This window comes from Eublepharis macularius, chromosome 19, assembly GCF_028583425.1.
Source record: "Eublepharis macularius isolate TG4126 chromosome 19, MPM_Emac_v1.0, whole genome shotgun sequence".
In the NCBI taxonomy this organism is placed as follows: domain Eukaryota; kingdom Metazoa; phylum Chordata; class Lepidosauria; order Squamata; family Eublepharidae; genus Eublepharis; species Eublepharis macularius.
Genome location: NC_072808.1, coordinates 10,514,219 through 10,531,186, shown reverse-complemented (window position 1 = coordinate 10,531,186; position 16,968 = coordinate 10,514,219). Strand labels below are relative to the sequence as shown.

At 45.6% G+C, this 16,968-nt stretch overlaps 1 protein-coding gene across 1 annotated transcript in view; it reads left to right on the top strand.

The window, feature by feature from the left end:
- Positions 1-16,968, top strand: part of ITGA5 (integrin subunit alpha 5) — a 79,848-nt gene that overhangs the window by 22,204 nt on the left and 40,676 nt on the right. Inside the window, exons 2-6 of the mRNA XM_055003641.1 lie at positions 387-517; positions 7,336-7,436; positions 11,163-11,286; positions 14,032-14,093; positions 16,832-16,877. Coding sequence (XP_054859616.1) covers positions 387-517; positions 7,336-7,436; positions 11,163-11,286; positions 14,032-14,093; positions 16,832-16,877 — 464 coding nt within the window. The remainder of the gene's footprint in view (positions 1-386; positions 518-7,335; positions 7,437-11,162; positions 11,287-14,031; positions 14,094-16,831; positions 16,878-16,968) is intronic.

Here is a 16,968-nt window from a genome sequence, read left to right as displayed (position 1 = left end):
TGCCCATCTCTATTTTGGACTATGAGCTGGGGAAACACATTTTCTCATTCTTCCATGTGTGAAACCACTTTTCAAACCAGGAAAGGCAAAAGGCTAAACTAGAACCGCCCCACCCCCGCCTCCATGTGCTCTTTTTCCATTTGCCAGGAAGGTTTACACAGGAGCATTCAAAATGCAGTCTGAAGAGGTACAGACCTTTGAACTGCCTCTTTTGGTTGCATAGATAGATCCAGTCCATGTGTCCTATGCAGTGGTGTGCTTGGAAGCTATGTTTGAGGCAAGTTTAAGTGGAAACGGAGAGAGGGCAAAAAGTGCTTAGCTTCGTGTGGGGTGATACTGTGGCTTGTTCCTCCTTATGCAAGATCTCATCTCTCTCCTCCCTGCAGCGTCAGCGTCCTGGTTGGAGCTCCCAAGGACAAAACAAACCAGCTGGAAGTCACAGAAGGGGGTTCTGTCTATTACTGCCCCTGGCATCTAGGCAACAGCAGCTGTACACCCATTGAATTTGACAGCATAGGTAAGGAGATGAGGGTACAGGGTGGAGGCTGGCTGGCTTTTGGTACTTTTTCTGCCCCGGATCTGTACTCTGCTTCCTGGTTTTATGCCCAGGCCCCACTCCCCGCAAGCTCTGTCTTTCTTCCTTTTAACTCCGGTCTTTTTTCAAATGTTGCAAACGTCTTAAATGGAAAAGTTCGTTTGTGTAGAAAGATCCAGAGGACTTTGCCATGTTAGTCTGTAGTCACAAAATAGTAAAGAGTCCAGTAGCACCTTTAAGACTAACCAGCTTTATTGCATCTGACAAAGAGAGCTGTGGTTCTCGAAAACTTATGCTACAATAAAGTTGGTTAGTCTTAAAGGTGCTACTGGACTCTTTACTGTTCTGTATAGAAAGAGATTCGTGGGGGACCTCTGCTTTGCCAAGGCTCTCAAAGACAGGAAGGAAGAGATTAGAGCCACATGCGCTGCCCAAATTATGGAGGGCAAGTTGCGAGGAGGTCTTAATGAAATCCAGAAGACTGCTACTCTTGAATAAAGATGGGCAGGCTAACTTCTTTCGTCCTCCCTCCACTACCTGGGCAGTGCAGCCTTCTAAAAAGTGTACCTGAGAAAGCCACTGCAAAAGGGAGGGAGTTGTGAATCCCCTGTCCCCCTGGGTAATTTGGGCACTAGACAAGCGGGGAACAGCTTAGTAAAACCCTGCCTGTGAGCCAAACTGAAAAGGAAAGAAGCAGGCATAGCTTGGAAGCTGTGAAGGGTGTGTGTGTGGAGGGGGTTATCCCACTTCTGCCACCACGGTGTGACTGATTGCTGGAATGAGTCGTCTTTCTTTCTCAATAGTAAAGAGTCCAGTAGCACCTTTAAAATTAACCAACTTTATTGTAGCATAAGCTCTCAAGAGCCACAGCTCTCTTCGTCAGGTGCATGACTCTTTGTTCCTCAAGTGGCTTATTTAGTTTGTTGGCTTGGAACGGAAGAGTGATGGCACAAAGACAGAGTCAGAGGTCTGTAGCAGCAAGAGGGAATCAGTGAAAACCACACACCCCGTTACTTACGCTGAAATCATTTGGTGAATTCAAGCCATTTTTATATATAGAGAAAAATTTCTACCACCCCATCCTTCACATTTTGGTTGCAGAGGATGGGGGTTAAAAATGTACCATCTTTCACATAACCTACAGATTAAAGGCAGAGGAAAACAGATTTGTTGGCTCTCTTTAGCCAGAATGGGAACTCCTGACCACAAGAGGATAAAGTACTGGGCGCAAACAGTTCCCTTTCTTGTGGCTGAGGCCCAAAGAGTCCCATAGCATGCCCTACCCCGTTCCTTACACCACAGCAAAACATAGGTGCCTATGATCCTCTGTACAGGATATTTTGTCATCTTTAAGATACATCTTTAAGATAACAAGAGCCCCGTGGCGCAGAGTGGTAAGCTGCAGTACTGCAGCCCAAGCTCTACTCACGACCTGAGTTCGATCCCGGAGGAAGCTGGGTTCAGGTATAACTGGCTCAAGGTTGACTCAGCCTTCCATCCTTCTGAGGTTGGTATAATGAGTACCCAGTTTCCTGGGGGTAAAGTGTAGATGACTGGGGAAGGCGATAGCAAACCACCCCGTAAAAAATCTGCCAAGAAAATGTCATGATGCAACATCCTCCCATGGGTCAGTAATGACTTGCACAGGGGACTACCTTTACCTTACGTTACCTAAGATACCCTTGCTGCTGCGTCATTTTCATTTCATCGGGCTGATTTTGCTGAGCAATAAATCCCATGGCGGCTCCGAGGCAAAAATTCTAGGCATCGCGAAGACCAAGGAGATGCACAGCCCTGAACTTCTGATAACTGAAAAAAGGTGTTGTTGTTTGGTAGGGCTGTGAGGCTGCTAGGAGGGAGGGATTGTTCCTCCTGCATTTGTGAGGTGTAAGCCTCTTTGACCTGGCATTGGCTGCTTGGATTTTACTTGTTCTGTTTGATACCGGATGTTCAAATTAATCTGCATTGTGCCTGAGATCTCGAGCCAGGCATTTCCGGGCTGCTTTGGAAGTAGTCGAGCCCTGCCTGTTATAGGGAGGAAAGACTCCCTCTCTATTGTTACTGAAACTTCCTTGCTGAATTGAACTCGATGCCATTGCCATTCCATTTTCTGATGTATAATATATAGAGTTTCTCTGTAGAGACACCAGTGGATAGAATGTCATTCCTCTCCACCTCCAAGCCCATGGCAACTTTCACTATTTGCTGGAAATTCAATGTGTGACTTTTTCTGTCCCTTTCATCTGTGGCTATCTAGCAAGTGCTTAAGCTGTCCCTTCCGCGTGCCCGAGGTCTAGCAAAATGACTGACAAAAGGTGCAAAGCATTGATAATGGGAACTGATTGATAGTGCTAAACTCAGGAGGGAATAGATAGCTGTTGGCTGTTTTGTGTGTGATGAGAGCACTCACCTCACACACATGCTGCTCTGGAACACTTCCACATCATTTCCAGGCGTGACGCAGAAGTGTCCTGGAGTGTGCGGCGGGTTTCCTGGGTCCATTCCTACACCCAGGGCTTTTTTTCAGCTGGAACGCGGTGGAACGGAGTTCCGGCACCTCTTGAAAATGGTCATGTGGCTGGTGGCCCCGCCCCCTGATCTCCAGACAGAGGGGAGTTGAGATTGCCGTCCAGTGGTGCGGAGGGCAATCTAAACTCCCCTCTGTCTGGAGATCAGGGGGCGGGGCCACCAGCCACAGGACCATTTTCGCCGAGGGTGATTTAAACTTTAAAAAACTCCCCTCTTGTTTCAGCAGACCCAAAGTGATGTCACTGTGCGGTCCTGGGAGCATGTGCACACTTTGCGCACGCGCATGTGGTACCAGGGGCATTACCTCCCACCAAGAGTTGCCCCCTGTGCTGGCAACCCACTGAGTTCCACCACCTCTTTTTCCAGAAAAAAAGCCTTGCCTACACCTCTTCCTCCCCCTCACTGGTAGGGTTGCCAGCTCCAAGTTGGGAAATTCCTGGAGATCTGGGGAGTGAAACCTGGAGAAAGTAGGGTTTGGGGAGGGAAAGGACCTTGGCTTGGCATAATTCCATAGAGCCCACCCCTTAAAGTAGCCATTTTCTCCAGGTGAACTGATCTCTGTGGCCTGGAGACCATTTGTAATTCTAGGAGATCTCCAGCCACTACCTGGAGGTTGGCAGCCCTACTCACTGGCCAGATGAGAGGTGGTGTTGGGCAGAGGCTGAGAGCAAGGGTTACCATCCACTGGGGGCTGGTAACCCTGTTCCACGTACGTATTAAAAAGCATAGGAGCTCCGATGAACATTCAATTAATTCATTGATTTACACCAGTGTGGTGAAATGGTTAAAGTGCCAGACCAGAACTGCAGAGACCTGGTAGAAATTGCCAGTCACCCATGAGGCTCACTGGACCTTGGTATGCTCCACTTAGCCTACCTCAAAGGGTTGTTGGGAGGAGAGAATGGAGAAGGGAAGAAACCAAGTTGATTATTTTTTTTAATCCTTTCCTTGCTCCCAGGAGATCAGGGTGGCGTACCTGATTCTCTTCTCCCTACTTGACTCTCCACACCAGTCCTGTGAAGTAGGACAGGCTGAGAGACACTGTCTGCCCCAAGATCACTCAGTGTGCACTTCAAGGGGTGGTGGTGGATTGCATCCTAGTATTCCACCTCCAACACGCAAACCTCTACACCTCTTCAACTTACTGTTTTTACTATCCTGACAACCTTGCCTGAAGAGCAGTTTTAAAAACCTGACAAATAGATCGAACATGCTTTTTTTCTGTTTGGGCTGTCAGGCCAACGACATTTGTGTTTTTCAGATAAGTGAATTTGGTGTAGTGGTTAAGAGCGATGAGATTCTAATCTGGAGAGCTGGGTTTGATTCCCCACTCCTCCGCTTGAAGCCAGCTGGGTGACTTTGGGGCAGTCACAGCTCTCTCAGAGCTCTCTCAGCCCCACCCACCTCACAGGGGGATTGTTGTGGGGATAATAATAACATACTTTGTAAACCGCTCTGAGTGGGTGTTAAGTTGTCCTGAAGGGTGGTATATAAACTGAATGTTGTTGTTATGTGTATGAGGGGGTGATTTCTGGGGCACAAGGTGGACGAGTGATTTAATTTAATTTAATTTATTACATTTGTATTCCGCCCTCCCCGCTTTCGCAGGCTCAGGGCGGATGCAGTCCCAAACTGACCAAGAGACTGTTCTTTCGAAAGATTACAAAAGTAATAATTTTGCCAGTCCCTGAGGCATTTCAGACCCTGAGGCATTATTGGTCAGGATAAGGGCTAAACTAGGGTTGCCAGCTCCAGGTTGGGAAATTCCTGGAGATTTCGGAGGTGGAACCTGGAGAAGGCAGGTTTTGGGGAGGGGAGGGCCTCAGTGGGGCATAATGCCATAGAGTTCACCGTTCAGAGAAGCCATTTTCTGCAGGGGAACTGACGTGGAGATCAGTTGTAATTCCAGGAGATCTCCAGCTACCACCTGGAGGCTGCCAACCCGAGGCTAAACTCTTCCCCTCACCAAAGAAGGCCTGAGGAACGCCTGGGCCTTTGGCCGGCTTGCTGGACTAGCGTGGGGTTTCCCTGCCTGGGCGCAAGGCCCTGTAGGCTTGGCCAGTACCCAGTGGAGCAGGGCCAGGGGGAGTTTCCTTCAGCTCAGCTGAGAACAGAGATTGCATTCCAGTCAGGGAGCAAAACAGGACACAATTTGGTTGTGAGAGATTGGGCATCCAGCGGCCAGGAAATTCTGGCCTACGTGAATTGAAGGAAGCGCAAAGCAAATGAGAGGATACATTGATAGGACCAATTGAAGTTCAAAGTTCTGCAAGCAAGCTTTTGATTTACATAGAATTCTTTTTTTAAAAAAAAGCCACACAAATAAGAAGGTCGGAGGAATATTAAACACTGCTTAATTTCTGGATTTTTGGGGGGGATTAGCCCCACCCTCCCCAGAACTGCAAAATGGTGTAGGAAGAAATTGAATTGCCTGGTATCATTTTATGTCCTGTATCATTTGGTACCTCGCTTTACTTGTGGAATTAGTATACACAATAAGCAAAGATGTCCTGTCCCTTTTACGGCTGTTTAACAAGACGTTCTTTACCAGAGGACATGATTTATGAAAAGCTTCAAGCACCCATTTCCCCACATTCAGCCTCTATTCAATAAGACACTTTTCTTCAGGCCAGTCAGCCCTCCCAACAACCCAAATATGGCTGCTGGATAAGCAAATCTAGTATAAATGCCCTTATTGTGGGGATTCCTTGTTGTGGGTTATTTGTGTTTCCATGGACCAGAGCAGTAGTCCCGCACGTCCTTCCCTCAGGGAAGCGTTTCCACATTAACCTCTCTGCCAAAGAACCCATGTGTTGTTCGCAGTGGATTGTGAGGCGTTCTAGGAGGTCCAATTCACATAGTGAGAGGGCATGCTGGCCTTCTTTGTTGCCTCTCATGATTTACGAGCGCTGTGTAGATCAAACCCTACCCTCCATTTGGGTGTTTGTAACAGGCCAGCTCTCTTTCAAGGAAAATTTTATGCTCCCCCCCCTCCCTTTATATTGGGGAACTCTTGAGAAGCCTCCAAGGGACATCAGTGTTCCCTAGAACTCACTTAGAAAACCACAACACTGTTAGAAAACCACTGGAATGAAAGTGCTAACAAGCTGGGTCCCGTAAGGAATCTTACCTCACCCCAAAAAATCTTCCATTCCGTGTTCTGATAAGCTCTCAAAATGGGTTATCTTTTTCCCTTTTTTTTCTGCTTCCTTTTACTGACTCTAAACCGCTCTCAACATTTCCTGCTCCTCGACCATATTTCACTCCCAATGAAGTCACCCTTTCTTTTCTTTTGGTTAATTTATAAAGTCATATTTTCCTGCATGCCCAGGGTGTCCCTCGAGAATATAGAGACTTCCTATTTTGCCTGTGGGTGGCCCGGGTTTTCTGCTTTTGTGGTTGTCCCATCGACTTTGGATCTTGCAATCAATCAGGGATGGTGGTGGAAACTTTTGATTGATAAGGGTTTTCTCCTCTCCCCCAGTCGCTCTGGTTTTCCCACCTCCTACACGAGAACTGCCGGAAACCTTGAGAGGGTTAAAATGAAAACAGTGCTGTGTTATGAAATACTTTCTGAATAAACACAGGGTGGCATTTCTGGAGTTTTGTTCCCGGAAATGCTGTGGGATTTTTGAAATTGTGATGAGCAAAGAGTATTGATTTTTCAGGCTCAGAGGTGAATTAAGTACAGAAAAATATGTGGGGCCAGACAATATGTTGCTTTAGCTTGGCGGGGTTGGGCTTTGATGAGCCATAAGTAGTCTGTGGTTTTCCCATGGAATACCTTGGTGTAGAGCGGCCATCTGGGGTCGATGCCTGATGGGCAGCTAAAGCCACAATTCTCACAAAATCCCAGAATGAATCTCTGTGTCCCGTTGAATTGTGGCCGTGATATTTAGAAACAGGAAATTTCGTGGCCTTTCATGGACTGGGGCCAGCATGCTGGCGGTTCTTCTTCTGGTCTGGACCGAGACCAAAAGCAACAGTTACTAGGGAAGCGATAAGCTCACAGCCCGAAGTTCTTGTTTAGGTTTTCCCAGACTTCTGATAACTGAATCACACCTTCCCCCCCTCTGCATTAAATCTGGAAGCATGCTTATACAGCAAATAACTTGCTTTCAGAATGTGCAAATTTTCCTGTGGCACAGCTGCCTAGCATAGTTGCTGCATGAGCCAGTTTTAACCTGGAGGTGGGGTGAAGATGTGCCTTTAAAAAAACAACAACCGTGGGATATGCTGACCTAGACTTACGTGCATTCTCTACCATGCAGGATCTCGCACTGAAGAGGTCAACGGAACATTGGAACAAATGGAGTTCAAGTCCTTGCAGTGGTTTGGCGCCACAGTGCGGTCCCACGGCAGCTCGATCTTGGTAAGAGTCGGGTCGTGGCACAAATGTTGGGCTAACATGGAGGAAGGTTCTCAGGGCTGGGTGTAAACGAGTGAGCAACTAGGAGCTGTGAACCAAAACGCAGAGCTGGATCCAGATACTGGCTTCGTTTTGCTTCCTTTGGTCCACGGGTATCTTCAGTTGGGCAGTGCAGCTTGGGAGCCGCGAGGATCTCAGCTGTGGCGACTCGGGTCATTGGAAAGGTGCTTCAGAAGGGGGAAAGGCCAAAAAAGGCGTGAAGAAAAAACCCATTTGTAGGTCCCAAGCAGAATTACGCCCTTCAAAGTCCATTGAAGTCCGTTTAGAAAGGCATGACGGTGTTTAGGTTTTCATAGATTAGACAGAGGAAGGACTCATGGAGGAGAGAAAAGTCATATGCAGCCTGCTTCCTCTCTTTCTGCTCTGCCTCAATGGCACATTTCCTTCCCCACCCTCTTTCCCACTTGCATGTTTTCCTCCTATTTTGTCCAATCCTTGTTTTTTTTAAAAAAGGTTTTACAGTTTTGCAACATCTGCACATGTGCCAACAATGCTGGTTGTAAGGAAGGGTTAATCCTGTCTCTCTCCCTCCCTCCCTCCCTCCCTGCCTTACTTCCTGCCTTGAAACAGAAATAGAAATTACCTAGAAATATATGCCCTGGTCTTGGGTGTCCTCCCTTTTTGGAATTTTTTTGATCCATGCAGAAGGACACCCACCCCTGTTAGATACATAACGGTGCTGAATGCAAAAAACAGATGCCCAAAGGCTGTGTGTGTGTGTTATGTGCTGCCAAATCGCTTCCCGCTTAAGATGGCACTACGAATTAATGACACCAAACTGTCGTATCATTATCAACCTGGCTCACGTCTCGATTCATAGGTGTTCTGGTCACTTATGATTAGTACAACCCGTTTATGTGTATGATCAATTTCTTCTTGGACACGTGCATAAAAGCAGTTTCTTCCTCTTCAGCATCTGTAGTAGGGGGTGTAAATTTGAATGATGGTTGTGTTGATAAGCTTTCCGTGAAGTCTGATAGATAGTATTTGGTCAGACTTTGCATTAAAGCCCCTGATTGTTTGCGCTACGTGTTTCCTCACTTTTAGAGCAACACTGTTTCTTCTGAGTTTGTCATTTCCAAAGTAAAAAAAAAGCTTTGTAATTTTCTGACTGAAAATGTCCTAATCAAGTCCAATTTAGTTCATTCATACCCAGGATTACAATGTTTAAACGTTCCATTTCTTGTTTTACAATTTCAAGTTTACCTGGATTCATATTTCTCACATTCCATAATAATAATAATAACCACACTTATATACCGCTCTTTTAGTGCCTCACCCAGAGCAGTGAACAAGTTAGTGTTATTATTATCCCCACAATGCAGCTGTGGAGCTAGGCTGAGAGGAGTGGCTTACCCAAGGCCACCTACTGAGCTCATGGCTTAAGTAGCTGCTGTAGCACAGCGGTTCAGTGGTTCGGCTGCGAATCAGCGCTCCACTGGTTCGAATCCCACTACTGCCATGAGTTCAGTCGGTGGTCTTGGGTGAGCCACTCCTCTCAGCCCCAGCTCCCCAGTTGTATTGCCAGGATAATAATGACACTAACTTTGTTCACTGCTTTGGGAGGCACTAATCTGTCTAGAAGAGCAGTATATAAGCACAGTTGTTATTATTAAGCCATACAGGGACTTGCGTTACTATGTTTCTGCAATGAAGGGGGAGTCATAAGTCTTGGCCTCTTTAATTGCTGAAGTTTTCAGACGTGTATGGTCACTCCTTGATTTTTTTCCTCCAGATGAGGCCCAGTAAAAAAAATTCTGAGCGCCGCGGTCTGCTCTCTCTCTCTTCCCTGCCTCCCACCCTGAGCTCTCCGTCCCAAACCGAGTGTATGAAATGGTGCTCTTGAGTGTTTGTTTTTTCCCTTCTGACATCTAACCTCAAACCTACCTTCCTGCCTTTGAAAGCAATGGTCTCTTGTCCAGTTGTTTATGGCAGCACAGAACAATTGTTCAGCCGCTTTTTTAGGGGTGGCCAAGTATTTTTAGATGGGTTATCTCTCGGTTATTTTTTCACTCTCTGGCCCGAGCTCCTCTTAGTCATTTTAGGCTCAAGTCTTCGTCACGGATCTTTTCCAAACTCTGACGCTGAGCTGATAACTCCTCACATCTACGAAGAAACCACAATTTTATGCTTCCCTGGTTGCAGCCGCAGCCTGTCGATGCTGGACTCATTCCGTTGCCCCCAGAGGCATGCAGATCAGAACAGGGAGAAAGCAAAGTTGTCATAAACAACTTCAGCCATACAAAGTGCTGTGTGCTAACAAAAAAGGGAAAAATTAAAATGTTGGGGGCCTATATAAATTTACACACATAATGCATAATTGCATAATTAGTTCTGGTTTTCCTATTCAAGAGGAGGGAGGGGCAGAGCTGTGCAGGGCATTCAAGCCTTGCTGGGAATTTTGTGAATCTTCCCTTTCCACTTCTTGGGCTTCTAAGATCTCAGCGGGCACAGCTCACTTTCAAGCTTACCTTTTTACCCACGAGGACTAGAAACGTGAGGGTTTTTAAAAAAAAAATATGCGAGAGCTGAAACTTTTTCCAGCCTACCAAATTCTGCGCCCAGTAATAAATTCTACAAAGAGCTATCTGCATTATGGTTGTAAGGGCTGCCTCGTTGTTTCTGATATCGAGAATGTTTGCCTCCCTCCATCTCAGCCCCTTTTATGTACCGCAGACTGCTGTTAAATTATCCCACTTTCTAAATCCCCACTGTAAATGGAGCAGAAGGGTGATAACAGGATTAAAAATGGAAGCAAGACCTTTACACTTAAATAAGTGTATAAGAAGATAAATTTCCTGATCATGCCCTAGAATAATGAACAGACACAGTCTCTCTGCAGATATGGGATGGCTCAGTTCATATTCCCCCTTTGCACGGGCTCTTTCCTTTGACTAGTCAGTCGAGATTCAATGAAGAGACATTGCTTTCCGGAAAATGGCCGTGCTGTCGGGATTTCCCTGTCCCTATCAACTAGAGTAAAGTTACTTCAGGAAATCCTGATGTGTCGTCCTCCTCTGGGATAATGCACAGAGAGGGGAGATGAATGTTGCGCAGGATGTAACCCCATCCAAGGGACGCAGAATAATAAATGCATTAAATGTGGTGGCTCAGGGCCAAGCTACAAGTGATGAATGACACTTGAACGGCAAGTGTATTTCTCCCTGTTCACTTGCCCTCCAATCAATCCACTTGCCGTTCAAGTGTCATTCGTCACTTGTAGCTTGGCCCTTAGTTTTTCAAGGCACTCATTAGCCGTTGATGAAATACAGCTACTCGGTGATTTCTGCATCGTGTATGCTTTGTTTTCAAATGTCTGCAATCCAAACCCTATTTTTTTATTGGTTGATCTTATTGATGGACACTGTGTAATCTGCCTTGATTCTCAGCGAGAAAGGTAGACTGTAAATAATGTAAATAACATAACTATTGTGTCCTAGCGCACAGTTTGAACATGACTGCTGTAGGGTTATGTGTTTAGTGGGCTGCTTATAGGTAGGGGGGGGGTTGGGAGTGGGATTGGCCGTGGAATAACCCTAGCAAAGAGTGGGTAAGGGCTGCCCTTACAGAAGTTATACTTTTAGACTGATGGGACAGGAGCTGTGTCACTCAAGACAAGACCGCTGAGCCTTGTGCCTTTCCTTACCAGAGCTGATCTTCTTTCCCTAGGCTTGTGCCCCCCTGTACAGCTGGCGGACAAACAAAGACGAGCCAGAGCGCGAGGTGGTGGGCACCTGCTACCTATCGATCAACAACTTTACCAAGTTTGTGGAATATGCACCTTGCCGCTCAGGTAATGGCGGGGGTGTGGGGGAGGACTTGTGGAGAGAGTGCAAGCGTGGATGCTGGTGGGTGACCTTGAACTCAGACATGTTGAGGCTATTGGTTCTGATCTGTGTGACATCGCACAGTGTAGCATTCCATGAGTGGATTGTATGTTGGTTGTCTGGGGATGTGCAGCCAGAACGGGGGCGGCAGTGGTGACGGAATGGACAGACGCCGGCTCTCGATTAGGCCAAAGCAGAAACCGCTGTCTCTAAACCCGATTGTCTTCCCGTTCCTGCTTTTCCTGCTAGCTGATTGTGTGTGGAAATACTCAGTCATACAAATGAATCACTCACCCTTATGTACCGGCAGAATTGACTGTCTGAGAATCAGCCTGACCTTTCCCCTGAGTGTTGCAAAGTCTTGGAGAGGCAACGACCGCGATCACAGCTAAGAGCCCCAGAAAAGACAGTGCTTTGCTGTTTTTCAATGCCCTCCTTTCTGTCTTTGGCTCCAGCGTCGTGGTTTCTTCTAAAGTCAGCACACGCCAGTTCACTGTCTTTGTAAACTTGTGTTTATTTACCCAATTGCATTGTTTATGGAAATGTCCTTGATACTGATTGTACTAATCTCACGCTGTGTAAACTGCTTTGAATCTCAGTGAGAAAGGTGGACTATTAATGACATAAATAATAATAATACCCTCCCTGCACTCTGTACAGTGCTCTTCCATTAAGCCCTGTTCTTTCTGGTCTGCACAATTCCTTGGAGACTGGAGTGGGGGGGCTTCCAAGCTGTGGAGCCAACTTCCAGCCCTTTCGACAGAGGTGTCCCGAAGGAAATGGTTGCTGCTTTCCCCACACCCACTTCCCTAAATGTCATAGATCCAGAGGAGTTAGCCATGTTAGTTTGTAGTTGCAAAATAGTAAAGAGTCCAGTAGCACCTTTAAGACTAACCAACTTTATATGCATAAGCTTTCGAGAACCACAGCTCTGCATTTGATGAAGAGAGCTGTGGTTCTTGAAAGCTTATGCTACAGTAAAGCAGTCTTAAAGGTGCTACTGGACAATTTGCTAATTAGTCTTATAGGAAAACAGGAGTTTTTAAGGGAAAGGACCATGAAAGGTATGGAGGAAGCAGGCAACAACAGCATTTAAATCTGTTTCCCTTTGAGTGTCCAACACCATTTTCCTGCCCATCCTAGAATTGCTGGTGCCAGATAGCCCAGAGAAGGGCAGTCTAGAATCTCTTTTATTCCCATTGTAGGGAAATGGCTTTAAACAAGGGTTAGACAGCTTTGTGGAGAAGCCGTGTTGAGTAAAGGGAACCTCTGCAACTTAATACCAGTGCTAGGAGGCCTCCACCTCTTTATCCTTTCTGCTGGCTTTCTAGGGCAACTGGTCCGCTACGGCATGAAACAGGATGCAGAATTAGATGGACTGCTGGTCTGATTCAATAGGGTTCTTCTTACAATCTTATGGTGTCTTTTTCCGTGGTAAGCGTGGAGTTTCTTGCGGTTGTGTTAGCGCATCATTACTGGGGTTTGTTTGTTTTTTAAATGAGAGGTACTGTGGTCCACGCATACGTGATCTATTTTCTGTATTTTGGAAGACTGGATATATGGAGTGATAAGAGAAATGGCATGTAGTCCATGCTCTGAGGTCTCTTTGGTTCGTGTTTTTTGCGGTTTTTGGAGGAGGGCATTTCCATCGCTCTGTTGTTTGAGTTTAATTAGGACTTGTGTGTTGCCTTGGGCAGCAGCTAGTGGAAAGATGTAAATAAGGAAATTGCGCTCAGGAGATTAACTAGTTTGAAGGTAAGCCTGCAGGCAGCCGTGTGTACTTATCTCTGTACAGTGACTACTTCGTTTTTAAGCACTTCACTAATTACACTAGCAATGTTATTAAGCCTTGGTGTGTCCAAGGAAGCTGTAGCCAGATTCCCTTATGTTCTTTACAGCAGCCTGACTAATTGGTTAAACACACAAAACACTCCGGAGAAGTACTACAATTCTGATAATAAATTTTAAAGAAATTTTTATGAATTTTAAAGTGCAAGGTGCAAAGTTCTGACAGTGTGCAATCTCGAGCATTTACAAAAATCGTAAGTCACTTTCAGTACCAATCTATCAATAAGCCAGCGTAGTCAATAAATACAGTCAATAAGCCGTAGTATAAAAGTCTGACTGGTGAAGACTGTTTGGCTGACTGTTTGAAGAAACGTTCCGCTCTGTTCTTCTCAACATGATTGATGGTTGCTTCTATGAAAATAACATTTGAAGGAATATTTACTGATATATGTACTCTTCACCAGCTGGACTTTTATACTACGGCTTATTGACTGTATTTATTGACTACGCTGGCTTATTGATAGATTGGTATTGAAAGTGACTTACTACGATTTTTGTAAATACTCGAGATGGCACACTGTCAGCACTTTGCACCTTGCACTTTAAAATTCATAAAAATTTCTTTAAAATTTATTATCAGAATTGTAGTATTTCTCCGTAGTATTTTTGTGTGTTTAGGCTTCTGTTTCTGGACTTGCCCCATTTTGTTTGGCTTGACTAATTGGTTAAGCAAATGAACCTACCCATAGCGCAGATGATAAATAAAAGCTTATGTTGATCAAGGTAAAAAAAAATCCAGGTTCGGTATTAACAGTGCATAATTCTGCAGCTGCTTAACATGTACTTTAAAGCCAAATGTAACTTGTGTTCAAGAGATATTCTGCACTGCAGCTTGATTTCCCCCTCCTCCTTCTCTGTCCTAGATCTGAACTCAGCACGTGGACAAGGTTACTGTCAGGGTGGATTCAGCGCTGAATTCACAAAGGTAAGTTACCAGTCATTGGCAAGCAGTAAGGTAAGGTAAAGGTAGTCCCCTGTGCAAGCACCGAGTCATTACTGACCCATGGGGGGATGTCACATCGTGACGTTTTCTTGACAGACTTTTGTTACAGGATGGTTTGCCATTGCCTTCCCTAGTCACCTACACTTTACCCCCAGGAAACTGGGTACTTTTCTTACCAACCTCGGAAGGATGGAAGGCTGAGGGCCAAACTGCAAGTGATGAATGACACAGGTTGGACACTTGTCAGCTTCCCTCAAGTTTTGATGGGAAACGTAGGCAGCTTGGCAGAATGTTGGACAAGTGACCATTGAAAAGTCTGTTGGACAGCAGTCGGCGAGCCAAGCTGCAAGACCAGGATGCCTACATTTCCCACCAAAACTTGAGGGAAGCTGACAAGTGTCCAACCTGTGTCAGGCGTCACTTGTAGCTTGGCCCTCAGTCAACCTTGAGCCGGGTGCCTGAACCCGGCTTTCACCAGGATCGAACTCAGGTCATGAGCAGAGCTTGGGCTGCAGTACTGCAGCTTACCGCTCTGCGCCACGGGGCTCAGTAGTGGCAAGCAGTAATGGAGCTAATAAGTCCCTTCATTTGGAGGCAGTGACGAGAACCACCCCTCGCCCCAAGGTTGGGAATTGGATTGCATCTAGTATGATTTTTTTTCCAACGCTTATTGGGTACTCCCAGATGTGTTTCAGGAATAGCTCTGAGAGTTGAATTGGGCAAAATATCGATGGAAGCTAAGGGATAAAAGATTTCTTTTTAGACTAAAGATTTTAAAATCTGAGGGAGGGCCCACTCTACTTGGACTCATTCAGGCAGATAAATACAATAGAAGAAAAAACACAATTTCTTATCTCAATTTGAATTGAGATAAGATTGGCTGTGTTGCTGACATAGAGCGCCTGTGTTTTTTTCCTTCTGCATCTTGTTTGCTCTCTCTTTAAGAGCCTCTGTTCTAGCCAGATAAATATAATATGCAGGTGCCCATATGATAAAGTGGAAACCATTGAATATATGATTATAGAGTGTCCCATATTTAATGAGCTGAGGGCTAGCTTAATCATTCCTCTACTTAAAAAGATGGAACTGCCTAACACGAGAGCCCAGGTGACGTGCTTGCTGTCGGAGACAAATGATTCCGTTCCATGGCAAAATATATAGAGGCAATAATTAAACATCAAGTGAGGTTCTTCCCATTTTAATTTCTACTTAAGGCAATAGCTGTGGGAGCAGAACTAGATGGGTCGGTAGGTTGGAAATTGCAAATAAAATGAGCATTGTGCCCACTGCCATACAACAGCTGTCTGCACTCCCAGATTATAAATTAAAACTGGAATAGGCCCAGGCAGGGACTGGGATATCTCTGTTATAGCCACAAAAATTTTTTTAGACATAGAGGGTACTTTTTATAATTAGCACCTTCCATGCATCTGATGAAGAGAGCTGTGATTCTCGAAAGCTTATGCTGCAATAAAGTTGGTTAGTCTTAAAGATGCTATTGGACTCTTTATTATTATTTTTCAATCAATTAGCAGTCCCTCCTCTGATATCCCAAGGCCACATTTAGGAGAATTGCTGTGTCGCTCTGAATGCAGCTTGTGTCTTCAAACTACAGCCAGGATATCTTTGGTGGCCTTTGTGAGATACAGCCTGCTAGGCAACAGAGAGAATGCTTGGTCATTGTGACCTGGCGTGGCATGATGACTTCATAGATGGAAGGATGGGAGTGTTGGTGGGTGGGCAGCAGAGCAAGAGTGGGCATTATGGGACATGCTGGACTTAGACTTGGGGGGACTGATTCAGACCTTTACTCAGCCAGGAAGCTCCCAGTGTGACGTAGCCATCGTTGACTTCAAAGACCTGAAGTTGCCTTCTACTGAATCCAACTATTGGTCCATCAAGGTCACTATTGCCTACCAGGGCTGGCAGGGGCTCTTCAGGGACTCAAGCAGAAGTCCTTTAATGTCACCTGCCGGATCCTTTTAACTGGAGGTGCTGTGGATTGAACCTGGAACCTTGTACATACGGAGCAAATTTTCTACTGCTGGGCCATAACCCTTCCCTAAGCCTACACAGTGATTGATTGATTGATTTCATAGAATCATAGAGTTGGAAGGGGCCATACAGACCATCTAGTCCAACCCCCTGCCCAGTGCAGGATCAGCCTAAAGAATCTCTGACCAAGATTCATCCAGCCTCTTCTTGAAAACTGCCATTGAAGGGGAGCTCACCCCCTCCCCAGGCAGCTGATTCCACTTTTGGACTACTCTGACTGTGAAAAAGTTCTTCCTAATATCCAGCCGGTACCTTTGTGCATGTAATTTAAGCCCGTTGTTTCGGGTCCTACCCTCTGCTGCCAACTGGAACAGCTCCCTGCCCTTCTCCAAAATGACAGCCTTTCAAATTCTTAAAGAGAGCGATTTATTTATTTATTTATTTATTTATTTATTTATTTATTTATTTATTTATTTTATTCGATTTGAATTCCGCCCTCCCCGCATCAGCAGGCTCAGGGCAGATTCCAATTAACGCAATAATACAATAATATAAAATATACAAATACGTTTAAAAGATTGGGAAGATACTAAGGGAAAGCTCCACGTACTGCACCAAAGAGGGATTACAAATGGGTCTGAGAAAGATTGAGATCCGATCCTTTGGTTCAGACCTGATCTGAGGATAGCATCGGTGGGGACTGACACTTTTCCTTCCCTTTGCAGACTGGACGGATTCTTCTTGGTGGCCCCGGAAGCTATTTCTGGCAAGGTGAGTCCCTAACTGTTTCTTATCTCCCGCGCTACTCCCACCCAAGGTCACATTAGACATAAGCCTTCTCTTGAACAGAGAAGAATATCCA